The 19,936-nt window shown below is 43.4% G+C and overlaps 2 protein-coding genes across 5 annotated transcripts in view; one reads left to right on the plus strand and one right to left on the minus strand.

Moving 5' to 3' along the window:
- Positions 1–277: 277 nt before the first annotated feature.
- Positions 278–13,118, minus strand: PEG10 (paternally expressed 10). The gene is given in 3 exon segments (XM_039236239.1): positions 278–5,506; positions 5,509–6,713; positions 12,913–13,118. Coding segments are annotated over 3 exon segments (2,382 nt in total). The 5' UTR covers positions 12,918–13,118; the 3' UTR covers positions 278–4,334.
- Positions 13,119–13,378: 260 nt separating this feature from the next.
- Positions 13,379–19,936, plus strand: part of SGCE (sarcoglycan epsilon) — a 69,406-nt gene continuing 62,848 nt past the window's right edge. For all 4 annotated transcript variants that reach the window (XM_039236281.1, XM_039236285.1, XM_039236283.1 and 1 more), the window contains exon 1: positions 13,379–13,535. In XM_039236281.1, the coding sequence (XP_039092212.1) occupies positions 13,427–13,535 (109 nt within the window). In that variant the 5' untranslated portion in view covers positions 13,379–13,426. The remainder of the gene's footprint in view (positions 13,536–19,936) is intronic.

Raw genomic sequence — 19,936 nt, forward strand, 5'->3', positions numbered from 1 at the left:
TCCCCACTGCGCCCCCCATTGCTCTATCCTCCCATCTCCCTTCCTCCCCTCACCCTCCCCACTGCGCCCCCCATTGCTCTACCCTCCCACCTCCCTTCCTCCCCTCACCCACCCCACTGCGCCCCCCATTGCTCTACCCTCCCACCTCCCTTCCTCCCCTCTCCCACCCCACTGCCCCACCCTCACTGCTCTACCCTCCCATCTCCTTTTCTCCCCACCCCCCCATCCCTACCCTGCTCCTTTAATGTTGACAGACGCTGAAATGATCAGGACACAGTTTGCACTTAACCACTAAATCTTTATTAATTGAATTTTTATTATAACATCAATACAATATTAGTAAATAGAGAGAAATACAGCAATAAAATGGGGAAGGGTGGGGAGGTGGCAGGGATAGGGAGAGGAGGCAGGGGTAAGTAGGAGGGCCACTGACAGGGGCATCATCACTTTCCTATAACTTCCATGAATATTTACCTTCCATCCTTACGAGTTTCATCCCAGCAAGAATTTCTCTGAGTGTCTACTCATCCTGTAACTCTCCAAAGGCTTTGCTCACAATCTGGACCCTGGAGTTAATACCCAGGGCAAAAGCCTCTTCTAAATCATTTATCCAATCACCCTTCAACTTTTTCCCACTAGAGTTTTGTCCATGTCCAAACTGCCCTAAATAGGTTGATCTCTATGCAGTTCCCTCTGAGTTTATTTGAAATCTTTAAGGGTAGCAATCATAGGGTAAAAGATCACAAGTAAGTACACATGTCCACTTATAGTTACCTAATACATAATATCATGCTAACTTTTAAACTAACCCCACCCACTTAAGATTACTTAATAGTCCCTCCCACCTTAAAATACTTATTATATATATCCCCTATTACTTAAAATGATTACATAAAGAAAAACAATGCAATTTCCACAGACCAATTCAATGGATCACATTCTACAATCTGAAACAACAAAGAACTTTCAATCCCACTAGATGTTCATTCTTTCGATGAACGGTTCCCACCCAGGTGTTCATCTCGACAGGTGATTCTTCCTTTCTGCCCAGGTCTCTCCAGAGTGTTCTCTGTTGTCAATCTTGAAACTGCATCTGCTGTTCGATGTCTGTGGTGGATGACAACCAGATCAATCCAGGAGCCCAAGAGGTACCTGCAAACTTAAACACAAATCCAGACTGCACAATATAGATGTGCCCCTCTTTATTCTGTGCACCTCAAGTACATTGTGCCACTTCGCATGATTGAATCAAACTCATTTTCCAGCACCTAATACAAATACCTCATTGCTCAAACTAGATTGACCCTCAGAAATGTATGTAAACTTTCTCCATTTCAACATCCTAGTGTGATGACCTTCACGAGTTCTCTCCAGGGTTGCCTAACAATGGGAGCTCAAATCTTCTTCTTCCTTCATTTAATGAACACTGAAAATTTGGGTCAAAAGTTAATCACCTTTGCCAAGTTGTTTCAAAAAGGTCGACCATTGGCTTTGCTGATGTTCTGATTTATTTATGTCCCTTATGCTTTATTTTGCTCCCTTCCTAACTCCCTTAGAGATTTCCTTTGCTCTTTCCTTTCTAATGAATAAAGGCATTTTTGTGGGAAAAATGCCAAAAAAAAGCTAAAGTGTCCAATTAACATAATCAATAGCAACAAAATAAATTCAGTGAAAGGAAACTTATTAAATCCTGATACTATAGAATAAATTTGAAATTACTTATCCTTAACACCTACTTTTATAGATAGTATAATAGATAGTATATATAGCAATAAAGCACAGTACACACTGCCCAAAGTTTTTCCCAAGCTTTACTAAACAGCCAAATGTGTGTCAGGGTCTTCATCCACACCACTGTGCTCTCCCTGACAGCGGCTGTCGTTGGTCAATGTCTCCAGACTTTTGCTTGCAGTGATGGCAAATGTCCGTGTGCACATGCCGGGGCTGCAGACAAATGACCTATTTCTAGGTCTTCTGCAGCTTGAAGATCAATTGACAACTGTAAGTTTGACACAAAACAACTTGAATTCAAATGTATGGATGATGGATTGATCTGAGGTAAACTGAAGTGACGCTTCAAAAAAGTCCAGAAGCACAAACGCACCGTTTAAAAAGTACTTACTCTAAAACACGTGGGTGACTGACAAGCCTTCTGATTCCGTTGAAGGAAAAAACGGGGGGGGGGGGGGGGGGGGGGAGGCGCGCGAACGTTTTTGGAATTAAATAGCCAATTAGGTATCTCCTCCAAATTTGTAGATCTTTTTGTGTGATTTGTTAAAGGCCCAATTGATTAAAATTGAAGTTATATAGGATGTTAAAATAGCAGATTAAAGGTGAACGGGATAAACTATTCTACAAATACTCCAGTTCTGAGGAGCCTCTCATTCACAGTGTTGTAAGAGAAGTTCACAGTAACAAAATACTTTATACTATGTTAACTTATCAATTTTAATTAGTTTAACGGTAAGAATTGGATAGAATTTTGTAATTCAATGGAAATAACTTCTGAAAGCAGTCACCACTTTAAAACACTGTTAAAAGACACCACTAACCTACAGCTAAAACTTTTAAGTATTTAAGCATGCAAAGATAAGGGGAGGGGGTGATAATGAATGTATGAAAGATGATGTTGATGAAAAATGAAACTTCACCGTTGGACTCCTCTTCATGATAAGCAATTTGAAATATATACCATGCGGTCTACTGCTCACACTGTGTTTTGGCAATTGGACATTGTGTATTGAAGCACACGCCCCTCGGAGCCTGCCTCTTTCTCCTCCGTGCATGGCAACAAAATGGAGTCTCAGCAACCAGGCAGGAAAGATGACACCAATCCTGCAGCAGGGTTAATGGCAGTAGTAAAGAATTAAACAGAAAGAGAGAGGTTAGACAAACAGTTCAAGGTAGTAGCAAAAGACCAGGCTAAAGAAGTCAGGCAGTCCCAGGTTAGCACAAAGCATCCAGGAGACTAGACGTCATCACTGGATTAAAGACAACGCTAGTGTTGTCTGTTGCTTTGAGTCATTTGAGTTGCTTCGAGGCCTTTCATTCCTTGGCAGTTTATTATCTTCTCCATCCCCTAGAGGGGACCGCTTTCCGTCCTGTGAACTTTTGATCCTTTTAAAGTGGTTACCCATCAGGTCACCCTCTGGATTTCAAGCTCAAAAAGAAGTCTGTATCTTCCAAGACCACGTCCAGTGCCTCAATCCTTCTTCAAAGATATCTCTCGCAGGCATAGGAGTGTGGGTCTGGGTGCTAAATTCACGTCCCCTCTCTAAGCATCCTAATGCTATAGTCTAGTGAGGGGACTGCTGATGAAATGCCCAGATGCAAATGGAGGCAAACACATGGAGAGATGCTTCCAAGACCTCAGGTGATGTTCTTTCAGCCTTAACTTAACAACGCTCATGAAATTTCTTCTGATGGACCAGGACAAGTTGGTAACATTAACTCAGTCTCTTAAGAGGTGGGTATGGGTTAGGAGTCCTTTTGATTTGCTACTCGTTAACCCTCATGCATGACTGAAACGTAGTCACCAACAGTCTCTAATTACCGGGTTTAACATTTCGTGGAAGCCATTACTGGCATGATGATGGTAAGGTGTTGTGAGAAAGCCATAGTCCTTGGGTACATGTGATTTGCACCAGGGTGTGAAGGCACACTCTAAACATGCAAGAAACCCTTCTAAGAGAGCACTTCCTTCTGAGGCCTGAGGTGTTTCTGTTGCAGGGGGTTTGCCTGCTCCTGGGAGAACCGGTCGAGATGCTGCTCCTTGAGAATTAACGGAACCATGAATGTGGAGTTTGAAGATGGTGAAGTTTCTAAGGGTGCAGCAAAAAGATCACGGAAGCCATTTTACACTGCACCAACAATTCTGGCTTCCTTAATAAGGCGTCGGTCCTCCGATGATGTAAAGAGAGTACCGAAACTGCAAGAAAAGTCATGTCCTCCTCCTCCTCCTCTGTATCTCCCCCTCCTTTGAGAAATCAGCATTTCCTGTGTTTGCATCAGCTTCTCTGTAAATGTTAAAGGTGGAATCTGGCAGCCTATTAATTCAGATGGTGACAGAGCTTTCAACGAATTTTACTTAAATTGGCAGTTAAGGTGGAAAACTGGGAGATAATTTGTTGGTAAATACTCTGTCCCTCTTTTGGTGCTTTTCAGGATGTGTGCCAGTCCAGGGTGGCCCTGACCTTTCTGTAGCCGTTTCAGAGAGGACTATGCCTCAAGTTTGGCCTGAAGATGCAGTAGCCCAATTTAGCACACAGTCATTGATTGAGAAGCTGCACAGGAGTAAATCTGGGGGCAGAGACCTTGAAGGACACGACAAGTGTTTACATGGTGCTGTAAGACGGCGGCGGCGGAGGCGGCGGAGGAGGTGGTGGCGGCTGCGGCGGCGGATACTGGGGTACCGGCGGCTGGCGGTACCAATGCGGATTCCAGGTAATCATCACGGGGACATAGAGCGATCGCCCATGTCCATCTCGCCCCACTGGGTACCAGGCGAATCCTACTGGGTAGGTCGGGTACGTGGCATATGTGGGGTATGTTTGGTAGCCAGGTATTTGAGGTACGTATTCAGTATACGTTGCCAGGTGAGCCTGGTCATCCAAGTTTGGAATAGAGAGTCGAGGATACTGATTCTGAATGGTGAAGTTGTTGGGAGCTCGGCAGTCGTAGGAAACTTGCAGTTTCCACCCCCTTTTCACCTGGAGAACTTGGGCTCCATTGGGGGCAATTGTTGGGGTAATCAGCCCATCTTTCACGTTTCTGGCCACGAAATCTCGCAGAGCCGCCATTTCAGGCTCGGACAGTGAGTACACGTGTCCGCTGGGAATACTGTGTGCTCCAGGAATCATTTCTATGGTGGGGTCAACCAGACGGTGATCTGGGTAGACGTTTTCATCCACTGGAGTGTACACGTTCTGGACATAGTAGTACCTCACTGGTTGGTAAACTCTGTATCCATCCACCGGGTAGTAGAAGGACGGCTGTGCTGGTGGGGGGAGCGACGGTGGGATGGGAGAGTACATCCGGCAGTGGTATCGGCAATACTCAGAATCAAAGACGATAGATCGGGTGCTCCACGTGATGTTGGGGTCGTGGGTGCTCAGCCAGCGCACCCCGAGGACGACGGGGAAGAACGGAGACTGAGTCACATCGAAGGACAGCACCTCGCGGTGATCTCCCAGGTCGACGATCAGGTCATGTGTTTCGTGCACGACGGGGCCCGATGCTATGGGACGTCCGTCAATTGCTTCTACAAGTATCGGCCAGTCCTTGACTCTCAGAGGAATTCCATTTTGGGCAACGTACTCGTGATCTATGAAGTTGCCAGAAGCACCAGAATCGATCATGGCTCGGACGAACAGGGTGTGTCTGCCCGGGAGATGAATCTGGAGCATCACTTGCAAGTGTGGAGATGAAGCATCATCTTGTGGGGACCTTATTAATTCTGGCCCGGTCGCTGAAGGTCCCTCTACAGCGGGGCCGGGGAGTTTCCCGCCGGCGAAGCCTTTGAGGCCTTGGCAGGACAGTTGTCGGCGTAGTGACCTCCATTCCCACAGTAGAGGCACAGGTTCAGCTTTCTGCGTCGTTCTTTTTCTTCCTGGGTCAGGCGCATGCGGGCACCTCCCACAGGCTCGGTGGGATCTACCTGGTGGTGGTTGGTGATGTGCGGCAGCACGAGGGCGCGCGGCGGGGAGCGTGGCTTGCGCGCCGCGGCGGCTCTGGCCAGCCTCCTCTCGATGTGGATGCACTGGCCTATCAGTGCGGACAGCGACTTGGCCACTTCAAGGCGTGACAGCTCCGCCTGGATGTGGTCGCTGAGGCCCTCGTGGTACTGGTCAATCAGGGCGGGCTCGTTCCAATCCAGGTCCTGGGCAATCATCTGGAAGGCGTTGGAGTAGTCGATGACGGACCCCATGCCTTGGCGCAGACGTCTGATCTTGCGTTTGGCAGCCTCCCGCCTCTGAGGGTCTTCAAAGACGTGCTTCATCTCGGTCATGAAGGCTGGGTAGTTGTGCATCAGGTAGTGGGATCGCTCCAGCTTCGCGGAGGCCCAGCGGGCGGCACGGCCGGTCATCATGCTGGTCACAAAGCAGACGCGGACGCGATCGACTGAGAAATCTCGGGTGCTCTTTTCCATGAAGAGCTGGCACTGGGCCATGAAAGGAACCAGCATGTCTGGGTTGCCGTCAAACTTCTCGGGAAGGTCATCTGGGCACTCTTCCTCCACGGGGGTGGGCGGGGCAGCTGCAGCCGCAGCACCTCGGAGCTCGAGGTCGTCCTCCTCATCCTGAGGGGCGGGCTCCACTTGCTCCCGGAGGGAGGTGTTCTCCTCTGTGAGTTTCTGCACCTGGTTCTGCAGGTTGTTGTTTTCCTCCGACTGCTTCATGACCTTCTCTCTGAGGTTGTTGATCTCTTCAGAGAGATCGTCGCGCCTTCGTTCGGCCAGGTTGGGGATGTACTGGCCTCTTTGGCCGCTGCGCGAGGAGGAAGAAGAAGAAGAGGAGGAGGAGCAGGAGGAAGAGGAGGAGGAAGGGCCGTTGGGGGGAGGAGGAGGAGGAGGAGGTGGGCAGTCGGGCCCCAGGGTGAGAGCTGGAGTGGGAGGAGCCCTCCCAGGTGTAGCCTCGCTCCTGTGGGGATGGAGGCCTGGATCCTGGCCTCCTCTTCCACCCTTTCTTCTTTTTGTTTTCAAAAGCTTTTTGTTTCTGTAAAGGAAGATAAAAGCACAAATTTAATTTATACATTCAAAGCAGCACATTACAAAAAAGATTTTAAAGTGTCCACCAAAATACTTTAAATACATGAGTACTTAAAGTATTCCGCCCAAAATACTTTAAATACATGAGTATTTAAAGTATTCCGCCCAAAATACTTTAAATACATGAGTATTTAAAGTATCTCTTTGCTCTAGCTGTTTACATCAATAATTAATAAAGAAATGCAAGCCCTCCAAAGGGGAGAAAGAAATTAATCAATTAAGCAATAAGTTAAACAATGCATAACAAAAAGCACCCAACTTTTTAAAACTCCAAATGACCTTTTCCTCCTCAAATGTCACCTGTTCATTATGATTCAACAACACATAACTATATCAACAAGTTTACCTTCACGGACTATAAAAGAACAAGGAGACATTGTAAACAAATAACTTTATATCAAGAGAGCACAGTGGAAAACTTTCAAGTCAAAGATGGACCCCGAATAAAACCACAAAGTAAAGTCAAAATGATAAATGTTATTAGACAAGTTATTCCAGCCAAAAAAAAAAGTGGGGGATAAAAATCATAACACCTGTATTCATCAACCCTGGGGGTACGGGGCACTTTGGCCAAGTGTCATAACCCTGGTCTACCTCCTTGCAGAAGGTAACTGATTATCAAAACAAACAACAACTGCCACAAAACCCACAGGATTATCTAAATTCCTTTCTGACCACAATTTGACTTCCCAAAGAGAATTTCCTATGGGACAGAAGTGGCACTGAGCAGCAACATGTGTATATCAGTTTCCCTCCTTATGCAATCAACAAATATTAATTAATGCTCCTAAGGAGGAGCTGAGCTATCAAATGAGACGCTCAAAGAAGTCCAAGGATAGTATACCTCAAACTTACAATATAGATTTAGTTAAATAATGCAGGTAAGGCACAGTGTGAATACTTAATAACTGTTAGCTAATATCAATAAAGTTATTAATAGGAAAACAGAAAGTTAATTTTCTAGGCATGCATTTCCCACCTAAAGACATTATTATTTTTGTATACATTGTAGGTTGAACAAATCCAGGGTCTCTCATTTGACTTTTAGGTCACCAGTCTGCAATTTCTGGTTTTTAAACAAAATTTGTCAGCACAGCTCTATGTAGAAGTTTGTAATTTAGAGGAATATAGGGCTGCACTCCTAGATGGTGAGTGGAGGTATAGGGCATGGGGGGTGGGGGGAGTTGGAGGATTAAAGGTCCTAATTATGGGTATGGTGACAATAAATCACACATACAATGAATGATCCTACAGTTACAGTGCCTATGTATTTCCTAAAAATAGGGCTAAGTGCATTTAGAGTAATTTTTAAAAACTTCTTAATGATTTTAAAAAGATCATTAAGTTCTCATATTTGGAAAACTTTAGGAAAGTGCTCAAAAGTTTAAAAATATAATATATGAAGCAGGCAGACTGCCCATTCACTACAATTTTAACTTGGCAGTCCTGGCCACCTGTTCCTCTGACTCATCAAGGCAAAATGGACACTAAATTAATCATATTATTTACAACCCACAAAGATAAACATATGTTATTCAAAGAAGTTAGGTGAAAAATAGCTAACATTTCAGTCAATAGGGCATAAGAAAAAAAAGCTGGTGGTAATCAAACATGATGACTGTACACTTCAGCCTTGACCCTGGGTGTAGAGAAATACCCTGCCTTCTCCTTCCCTAACACCCCTCATAACACTTAGACCCCTCCCCTGCCCTTCCCCTCCCTACTCCAAGGAATGGCTATATAGCAGGCAGAATCATTTTTTTCCCCCAAGCAGAATCTTTAAGGGACAGAATTACCATGCCTTTTTAATAGTTTTAATTGACATTTAAGATAAAATATTTTAAATAGTCTAAAGTTTTAGAAAAAAATAGAAGATGCAATTAACACATCATAATCTGCGACACTGTTTCATTTCCAACTCCTTGGAAATAATTGTTTTGGTGACACTCAGAATATAAGGTCACAAAATAGTGGACTTTTTATTTAAAAATTAAAGAGTTTTAATGTCCCATTAAAGAACAACTAATAAGCACAAGTCACATGACTTGGGTGCCACTTCTGTCATCTAGACAATACTTTCAAAACTTAAAGACTTCTGGAAAGGCATTCAGAACATGGCCCAGCCGCTGCCTGACCTAGGTCAGGAAGGTTAACACGCTACATGTCAATCACAGTCACTGAAATGAGCTTTATTGAGGCCCAGATCTGGTTTTAACATCTGCAAAATACAATAATAGGACAGATATAACAACACGTTCAGAAATCAGCAAACAATCATTGTATTGTTTAGGGAATCAGAAGATACAATAAGGTTTAAAATTCAAATGCTTTTGGTAGACAGGAAGGTACCAAAAAGTGAAAAGGAACTGAAGTTAACACAGTAAGGAGGGGGCTGTCACTGTAATTTGGGGATGCATCCCCCCCAAAGACATTCAATCTCTAAGAAATTTTTATTTCAGTGCTGGTCAAATTAAGGGTCTTATTTGGCCTGCAAGGTCACCAGTTTGAGACCCCTGACCTTTACCAAGATCAGGTTTCAGGTTTTAGATTTTGGGGTGGGGTTCTAAATCTTAAAGGAGGTGACTGCCCAGAGAAGAGTGATTTCAACTTTAAAAGTGATAGGATCGTGGGCAGGCAGGTTAACCTTGGTGTAAATAAAGTTTAAAATATTTAAATAGCAACTAGAGCACCAGTTAACATAGGAAACAGGAGCATTGTGACTTGATTTGAATTACAGAACTATGGCTCCTTAACCCCTCCCCCCTCCCTTACTAGGGACTGTACTGGGGAGTTGGGGTCAGGTTTTAGGAATACCTGAAAGGATATACAGCATAAAGCCAAGCCACGTGAGACAGAGTCACCTTTACAATGAAGAAGTATTCAGTGCTAGTCTATATAGAAATTAAATACATTTGATTCATCTTTGACTATTCAGGATGACTTCTAAAAACTTCTGTTCCCCAAACACATCAAAGAATAATAGCAGCCAAAAACTGTCACACATTAAACATCTCATTAGAAAATGACACTTCAGTAACCAACTCTTAATTGGTTTACATTTTCAAAACTTCCAATTTCTTTTTTAGTACTATGTGTACTATTTGTTAAATGCAAATTATATTAATATGTACATTTTTACCATTATCTTGAACTTTAAAAAAATGCAGATACAGAATTTCCAAAGAGCAGTGGGGGGGGGGGGCGTCAGGGTGTCAAGGTGGGTGCGGGGACTTACTGAAAGCTGTAATTATAAGTATAAATAAGTATCAAGATAAATAAGTTTTCAAAGTTCTTCATTTAGTTAGAAATATAAACATGGTATATCTGACTAAAAGTAAGGCATAAATTGGTTTAATAAAAACAGTTTAATGATGCCAGCTGAAATGCTCAAATCTGTATATTGTAACATTATACAAATCCCTAAAATTTTACAAATTTTAAATGACAATTATGTAAGTAATCCAGTCACCCCAAATTTAATAATTAGCTTTGCTTTTAGTTTTAAAAAAGCAATTTCTTATGAATACTTTAAATTAAAATGTCTTTTATTATAATTACAGCTTACATTATTGGAGTTTAAAGTATATATATACATACACACACTTCTTTTTTTTAAGATCCTATTAAGTGTGAGAAATAAGGCTAGCAATGCCTTGGACAATCCAGTACAGCAAAGCACCAGAGAAAAGAAACAAGAAAAACACCTGCAGACACCCAAGAAGGCACTGAATAAACCAATTTACTCTGGTCATTTAACACATACTTAATGAATGCCTACCATGTGCCAGGCACAGTTAATAAATATGTAGGCAAGTTAGCCAGGGCTAATCCCCTAAGGTTCCAAGAAAAAAAACAACCAGCTCCACAGGCATCCAGATAAACACCTCATCCTTGCTCCAACGCCAACAAAGCCAAAAAGCCACTAAACTCTTATGAAACACAGTTTAAATTGTTTCTTATTTTGTATCCACCAAAGAAACCTATTCCAGTAAGCCACCATAAATGTCCATTAGTGTCTCAAAAAACCTTAAAAGTATTTAAAACAATTTGTTTTTCATTTGTAGTAAAAACATATAGCTGGATTGCCCTTAGAGGCACCAGCCATGTACGCTCAGAAGCACCTTTCATAATCCACTGTCAAGTTTAAATTGTGGATTATGTTATTTAACATACACAAAGCATTGATAAAAAGTGCTTGTAAATTCCAGATGTAATTATCATTGTTGCTAATTATTCTTATTTATTGTTCTTATATTTATTAGACATTGCTGTATAAAAAGCAAAAGCGGCGCCACACAGAAACTGCAGAAGGGAGGGGCCGTACAGCCAGGCTCAGGCAGTGAAGGCAGTGAAGGTGCGCAGGCGCAGAGGTGGGCCTGTTGGGAGGGGCTGGAGACTCACACTGCGCAGGCGCAAGCGGGCTCTGGGGGAGGCGGGGCCGTACGCCCCCTCAGAAGAGGCTGGTTGAGGGAGCGGTCAAGCTTTGGAGAGGCGGGGCCTGAGCAAGCCACCTCAGAAGAGGCGGGCCTAGGGAGGGGGATTTCTGGGGGTGCCACCTCAGGGGAGGCGGGCCAAGTGGGGGGAGGCGGGGACTGGGGGAGCCACCTCAGACGAGGCGGGCTCAGGGGAAGGCGGGGTCTGGGGAGGCCTCGGAGGAGGCGGCCTCAGGGAGAGGCGGGGCTTGGGGGAGCAGCCTCAGAGGAGGCGGGCTCATGGGGAGGAGCGGCCTCCGAGGAGGCGGGGTCTGGGGGAGATACCCCAGGGGAGGGGGGGCCAGGGAGAGGCGGAGCTGGGGAGAAATGCTCTAGAAGGCGCGCTCTAGGAAGGCGCGCTGCAGAGGAGGCGCGCACTGAGTAGGCGCTGGGAGGCGCTAAGCCGGCTCTGAGAAGATACTGCAGAGAAGGCGCGCTAGAATGGGCGGGGCAGGTCTGAGACTGGCTGTTTGCCTCTCCCACGATCCCCCCCCTTCCAAAACCCCTCCCACCACCTTCCAGCAGCCAGATTCATTTCATGCAACAAGAGCAATCGTCCCCAGATCCAATCCCCCCCCCCATACTAAGCAAACCAACAGTTTCCACAAACTGTTGCTGGACGCCAATTCGCGCCACCGCTACAACTACACTGCCACTTCAATCAAGCGCAAGTAGGCAACGCAGCTCGCGCTGCCACCACCAAAAGATTCCCTTTTACACTCAAGTCGGCGCCCCTCTACTCCACTGCTATAGCAGGAATAGTGTGGGCAGAATGTTAAACACTAATTTTTGCCCGGGGCTCCATTTTGTGTAATAGCACCATCATGCAGACAACCGTCCTGCAGAACAACATAGTGGGAGCCATTCCAAAAGGTGTGTTAGAGACAAAGGGTGGGGTTCCCGTCTAAGAACACAGAGTAATCGTACTCTACAGCTCTTGCCCCTTTACAGAAGGTTTCTTTATAACGTAAAACAGTGCAGCTTGTATACCTCTGCAGCTGTGATTACTTTGTAGCGCATTTTAGGTGTAAATTCTCTGCAGCTCATGGACCTCTGCAGTTCCTGCGCCTCGTAACACAATGAAGCGCTGCTGTAGTGCTAATGGTATCATTTTTGTAGCGCTAATCTTCTGCAGCTCAGATTTGATAGCGCATTTAAAGCGCAAATCAGTCATCGGTCTGCAGCTCATATACTGCTGCAGTCCGTAATGGTTTGTAGCGCACTGAAGCGCCCATCCATCTATAGCGCATTTGACGCGTTCATCAGCTTGTAGCGCATTGAAGCACCCAGCAGCATGTAGCGCATTTGAAGCGCCAGTCTATAGCGCATTTGAAGCGCTTATCAGTTTATAGCGCACTGGAGCGCCAATTAGTTTGTAGCGCCTATCGCTATGTAGCGCATTTGAAGAGCAAATTGCAAATTGGTCTGTAGCTCATGTCCGTCTGCAGCTCATGTCTGTCCGCAGCTCATGTCTGTCTACAGCTCTTATCTGGACTTGGGTCCTAGAAATCAAAGCCCTGAAGGCTTGGTTTCTCTCTCCACTCTGTTTTGGGGGACAGCCAGTGAAGGCGTGACAAGATTTGCGTGGAGACATTTAGGGGCACTACTCCATCTCCCGCAGCTCCCGAAAAGGACAGGGAATGAACGTGATCTTAAAAAAAGAAACATCCTCACCGCATACTCACCACGCGAGGACTCCTCTGCGAAGACAGGAGGTCGGGGTCCCACACCTGTGCCAGGCGGGGGTTCCGCTGGGTGCTCCGCGGCCCGGAGTAACTCCGGACGCGAGCCCGCTCAGCGGACCTTTCGCGAGGCTCGGTGGACCCTCTTCGCTGTTCTCCCCAGGTCGTAGTCAGGTTTCTTCGACACACACCAACCGAAGTTGAAGCGCGTGTACCGGGAGCGCCGACCGGGAGCCTTATATAGGCTGAACAGAGGAGGGGGGCGCCAAATCCCAGCGTGCTCCGCGGGTTAGGGGGGCGGAGGGGAGCGGGGGCGGGGGTGGAGGGGGGGAATTGGGGGGGATGGGGGGTGGGGGCGATGGCCACGCTACACTGGCCCGCCGCTAGGGGGAGTACGGGATTAAGGAGGGGGTGCAGGATGCTGATGCTGAACTGGCCAAGCTGGGAGGAAAGAAGAAAGGGAGGGGAGGGGAGAATCGAGGACGGCCGGCCTAGCCAGGCCAAGAATGCAATTGCCCCGGTGGTGGGAGCTGGGAGACCCTTGTGCTTGGACGGGACAGGGTCGGGGGACACGCAGGATGAGCCCCGCGACCACTGGCACCTTCTTGCTGACAGGTTAGTGGTCCGCGCGCGACGGGAGGTCCTGGGGCCAACAGGCCGCCGCCTCCCCATCCCCCGCCCGGGTTTTGGGTACCTGGGGGCATTTTCTGGGCGTTAGCCCCTCTTTCTACCCGCGTCCTCACTGCACCCCTCATCCAGAACACCCCGGACCCCAATTCCCGGGCCCTGTGAGTCTCTTCTCAGCCTTGACCCCTGGCCTTTTCTTTTTCTCCGCGCCCCCGCGGGCCCCTCCCTGCCCGGAGCGCGCAGAAATTCCATCTCCAATTTCCATTCCAACACCCCCCCACCCCTAATTCCGAGCTCTGGTGGTAGACCTCTCCCCAACCCTGCAGCAAAGACTTGGGGGCTGCTGCCCATTTTTCTGGGGGTCGTTACCACAGGAACGGGGCTCTGCGGCCCGGAGACAAGCCATAGGAAATGGGTGTCGAGCTGCATCCCCTTCCACACAAACATCCTTTCTTTCTTTCTTTTTTTCTTTTCTTGAATCCGGTCGGGGGAGAACACAAAACTGTGCATTTGCAACACCTAATTCCCCCTCTTTCTGCGGGCATTTCTTGGCGACGGAAATCTCGTTTTTCTTAGGTTTTACGGAGCAGGGAAGCAGAATCATGAAATGCTGGGAGCTAAACGGAGCGTTCAGGTCAGGGTTAACCCCGGATGGGGTCCAGAGACGCTGCAAACAGCCCCATTTGCCCCACCAAGTGCACGATTTTGAAAAGCAAAAACAATTAAAAACAGCTGTGGATGCCTCCAGTGTGCTGGGAGGCTTCAGAGGCTCCCAGCTATGGCCTTTTGGTGGTGATTACAAGGTTTACACAGAGACCTAGCTCTCCCTGCAACGTAACGTTTTTCTAAGTCTTGTAGAGTGAGTGAATACAGTTAGTCACGGTAACCGCTTGTTTAATCCTTTCAAGCGTGTTGCCGAGATTCGGCCACAAATGTTTGTGTGTATTTATAGATATAAACATACATATTTTGCTTTAGATAAAATTGCAATAAGTTACAAACCTCTAATATACTGATGAAGAAGGATGCTTTAAAAAAAAAACAGCAAAAACAGAGCCATAACGAGGATTTCCATTTAAGCACCTCAAAGTGTCAGGCTCTGAGAAAAAGGACAATTTGTTGACAATCTTAGAAAAAGAAGTTTAAGTTAAAATGAAAAGCCAATTGTCTACAGCTGAGTGAAGTTCCTGAAATGCGGACGACCTCATTTGTATTTAAAGGCTAAAATCGAGTATATTTTAGTAATATTGCTCCAGGTTATTATTTATACATATAGGATAAAGAAGAATTTGACACATTGTATATGACACGGTGTCAGGGATCACAATTAAAGCTAGCTTTTCTAGGAATAAACAAAAGTCGAACACATTTACTGGGGTTTTACGTCTTAGGAGAAATAAAATGTTGACCATCAGATCTCAGATCAATGAATGAATGAATGAAGTGAAGATTTCCAACAGTGGAAGACGTTTTTCTAGGAAGTTGGGTGAACACAATTGTACTTTTTAGAAGTGGCTTTTAATCTTAAAGATGTTCATCCTTTTCTGCAAGATAAAATTTTAGGATGTCTTACGTTTGCCAGAGTACCATTCTCCTGACCGTGGAACTGTCAACTCCTTAGATTTTTTTTTTTAATCTAGAAAAGTTAGTTCACCTAATTCTTAACTGATAGATATTCTTTTTCTAAAACCTGAGATTAAAAGCTAGGATAGATGGTAGGGAAAATAAAAGCTTAAAAATCTGTCCCAAGACTTTTAAAGTTTGAATAACTTTGTACCAATTTAATTTTTTATTTCAAACGTTAGCCAGAAGTTTTTTGTATAAAAACAGCTTTAGTCTTATTTTTATCATACTGAATTTTTATTCACTGTACAAAATTCAGGAGAAAAAACCTCCAGAAAACTGGGAAAAAATAAGAAGAAAATCAAGATCACCTGTAACTTCTTCATCCTGAGCTAATCCCATAAACATTATGGAGTTTACTTTTTCAGACTTTCTTTATGCATTTATATGTACTAAAATAATATATATTTCTCATAGGGCTACATATGTATGATTCCTAAAAATTACAAATCGGATCAAATTAACTTTCTTTCATTATTTTCTTTCTAAAGAGACCTAACTGTCAAACAATACTAGATTTGCAGAGATTCTTTTAAAGGAAATAATATTAATTACTTTTTCTAATTAAAATTCAAATGAACAACATTAGTACATAAATATTTAAAACTGGAGAACTGAGAATTTCCTCTGATCTCACTATTGTAACATACACATAGTTATCATTTTGGTGTATTTCCTTGTGTTTTTTATTTCTCTTCATATGAAATAGTTTTTATTTTGCTTATAAATAGAATTTTCTGAGGAAAAAAACAACATTGATAAGTAATTATGATAAAATTTTAAAAATCTGAAACAGCAAAACAGCATTAAAAATAAACACAAAAATATAACACTGATAGACAAATACCTTAGATAACATTTGTGTTATTTTACAAAACCTTAGCCTTCCTCCAATTAATAGACAAGAATTTAAAACACTTTTTTGACATTTATTATTCCTAAGTGAATTTTGGATTTTCTCAGATATTCTCAGTATTGACTATTTCTTACCCATTTTGCACAAGGCTACATGTAAAGCAAAAAAAGGTGATACTCTGCATATTTATTTTATCATATAATAACTGGACATTATATTTGGACATTTCAATTGATTTTTATGAGCATTTGCTATGGATCCATGAAGCTGTTGATTACTACCTGTATTTTACTTCTAGAGCAATGGGAAAATTGTATTTCAAAACAAAGTAGAATTTTCCTTTCTATTTCTATTCCTTTCTACAAAGTAATAGCTAGACTTTCTCTTTGGAGGTTTGCCCATTTTATGACAATTTGCCATCTATCTGTGAAACTGTTGATCTACCTCAAGTACTTAGCTTAATTTCTTTGATGGTAGGAAAATTGTATTTCAAAACAAAGTGGAATTTTCACTTGTCAAATAATCACTAGATGTTCTAGTTGGACATTTTATCTATTTTAAATGAAAATTTGATGTGGATCTATGAACCTGAGATACATTTGGCTTAACTTTTAGTATGGTAGGCAAAATTTATTTCTAAGCAAAGTAAAATTTTCAGTTGTCATCTGGACTTAGTATTTGCCCATCTTATCTCTTTATTAGAAGAGTTTGCTGTAAATCTAAAAGCTGTTAGTTTACCTGATGTTTTTAGCCTAGCTTCTAGGACAGTGGACAAATTATATTTCTAAGCAAAGTGGAATTTTCACTTGTCTCTCTCTCAGACATTAAAAATAGCAAGAGAGAGCACGAGAGAGAAACCTAGTGAGAGACCACCTCAAAGAGATAAGGATAACATGTATTCCGTTTCTAGCGCTGGTTTTCCACTGATGAAAACCATGCTCTAAACAAGATGCTGAAGCGGTGAAGAAACCCTGACTTGTTAAAAAATTCTCCATCAAGTATTCAGATTGTTTGGGATTCCAATAAGGGCAGGATTTATGGATTTTTCTCCAAAATAACCAGTCATTTTATTTCTTTTTCTTTCTTAATAACTGTACACTTACTGACTCCTTTTCTTAAACCTTACCCTTGCCTCGGCTCTAAACACCAAAGTGCAAATCCTATTGGTGATCTTATTTCCTGCTCTTAGTGGAAAAGAGGATTCTAGGTGAATAGATGATAGGAGTTTATGTGTCCGTTAGAGATTCTTGGGCTGGAGCTCTGTTTTAGTCCAAACCTTCACAGAACTATTAACATGGTGACTTCCCCCCCCACCCCTTTTCATCCCTTTGAACTTCTCCAGCAGAGATAAAGAGACAGACAGAACAGACAGACAGACAGACATGAACAGACTGACTCACTCACTCTCTGTTACACACACACACACACACACACACACACACACATGCACGCACCATCCAGGCTTTTTCTAAACTTCAGAATACTGTCCTCCGGTTTGTTATCTCCCTGATTTCCAGAAATATTACACCAACAACAGGAATGCAAAATTTAAAAAAAAAAAAAAAAGGTGGTGTTCCTAAGGATCAACAAGTTTTTTTAACTGAGTATTTTTTTATTGGGTTTTTTAAGTTGGTAGGATCAGATAGTCTTAAGGGTCTTAAAGCTGTGTTACATGAATTCCATCCAAGCAGCATTCTCTCTAAAAGCAGAATTCCTAGTGTCTTTAATTTTTTAAACAATGTAACTATAGTAAAGACAGTATTGAATAAAAAACAGTCTCCACAGTCTGAAGCTAGAGCAGGCATTCCCATTGAGGCTTCTGTCCTTCTGGTCCTGCTTCGGTGTGTAAATGTATTTTTCAAAGACTATAATTTTAATATGTATAGTTTTTTTATCCTTTGTTTTGAAACAGAACTGAGTCTTGCTTTCAGCAAAGCAGTTGTTAAGGCTTTAGATGCTCTTGTGTGTGAGATGGTGTGTAGACTAGCGGGATTGCTTTGTGGGCATGAGGCAGGCTGAACTAGCATCCTCCAAGTGTGGGCTGCCGGGTTCGGGTCCCAGAGTGGTCCTTGGAGGAACATCTAACCCTTTGCCCTGAGTCTTTTCTTTTTCAACATTTTTATGAATGACTTTGATGAAGATCTAGGATGCTTGCTTTAAAATCCAGGGGTGACTTGAAAAGGGGTAACTGTTACAAGTAGATAACAAGAATTTAGAATTAATGTGGTTTAAATAGGCTGCAATGCTATGCAAAAATATATTTTATAGCAGTGAATGCATCATAATCCATTCATTGGTGTGTAGGGAAGAAGGTGACTTAATGTGATGGCAGTCTTTGAGGGAAAAGGTTAATATGAGCCAGTGGCACGATGTATCTGTAAAAAAGAAAAAAAAATCAAATTTAGATTCTGATAATAGAATAGTGTCCATATGTCACAAAAATTAATAGTACCCACTCTAATTAACCACATCTGTAGTATTGTGTCCATTTCTGGCTGTCACATTTAAAGAGAGACGTTGACAAATTAGACAACTTCCAGAGCAGTCCATGGGGACGATAAGGGGTCTGGCAATCTTGTCATAGAAGGTATCCTCAGAGGGTCTGGAAATGTTTAGCTTGAAGACTAAAAGTAGACATAAACCCTTTTCTGTTTGTTTCAGAAATCAGAACTAGCGTCAGTGGATGAAAAGTAGAGCTGGAGTTCAACTCCAGACCTTTCTAACAGTTAGTGCAGCTCAGCCAGGGAGTCAACCTGACACCTTCACTTGGTCTATTCTTTTAAAATCTCAGAAATATTCACCTTTCTTGCAGCACCTATTGAATCTGAAGGCCATGATAACATTTTTACATAGGGCAGCAGAGATAACTTGTGATGGAAACATTTTTATTTTTTTTCTGATAAACTGTCTGAAAAGAATAGTCCTCTGTGTTGCAAGTTGATCTCGTCCAACTGGAAAGTAGCTGAAACAGGGCAGTTTAACACATTCCTTTATCCCCTTTCCTTCTATTTCAAGCTTGAATATCTGAGAAGAGAATTAAAGGGTTAGTTTGTTTGTGCTTTTTTGCCCTTGCAAAGCGTCCTGGCCTTAACTTGTTGCCTATAGTTCTTCCTTTCCTGGCATTTCTTACTGGCTGGGAGCTGGCTTCCCGGGCAGAGTGGCCGTGGATGCTAGGGAGCCCAGGGTTAAGGGTTAAGCCCTTGGCTGCTGGACCCTCTTACCCTGGGTGAAATGGGGGGCAGTAGTCCCTTCCGTAGCTTTCACCCCTATTATATGACCTTGCAATACTTAGTTATAATTTTTAGCTTTTCAATTGAAAATAAAACCTTTCAATCAAAAGTAACTTCTTGCCCTGTGGTCTTTTAACTTCTCTCCATTTCAGGTTATCCTGGATTCTGACCATCACGGGGGTATACTCTCAGTGTCTCAAACATGTCTTGTGGCAGATTTTTCTTTCCTCTCTATCTGCCTGTTGATTGTTTATTTTGATTCCCATATCTAACTTTGAAAACCTGATTGCTCAAGATTAATTCATAGAGTATGTACACAGGACCCTCCCCCTTCTGAGGTCTGATAACCTGTAATACATCTGACTCCATGGAAACTATTTTTATGCTCCGGAGGCTTAAAAACTAAGGGGGGCTGTGATGAGAGATGTAAAGAAAGAAGAGAATATTCTTCAGTCATCTTTTTAAACCAACTTTACCCTCTTCCTTTCACACCTGTCTCTCCCTCTCTCCAACCCCATACCCAGAACTTTCTCACTCCAATTGTTAGGTCAGAACCATGGTCACTCTAACTGACTGTGTGAAGTGCATTTTTCATGTGAAACAAGTTTGTTCTTATTTTCTGTATCTTTTATACAAGTGTCTTGCACTTTTGTGGGATTGTAATAAGGCACAGGGCAACT

This window comes from Hyaena hyaena, unplaced genomic scaffold, assembly GCF_003009895.1.
Source record: "Hyaena hyaena isolate Hyena2069 unplaced genomic scaffold, ASM300989v1 scaffold_109, whole genome shotgun sequence".
Taxonomy (NCBI): domain Eukaryota; kingdom Metazoa; phylum Chordata; class Mammalia; order Carnivora; family Hyaenidae; genus Hyaena; species Hyaena hyaena.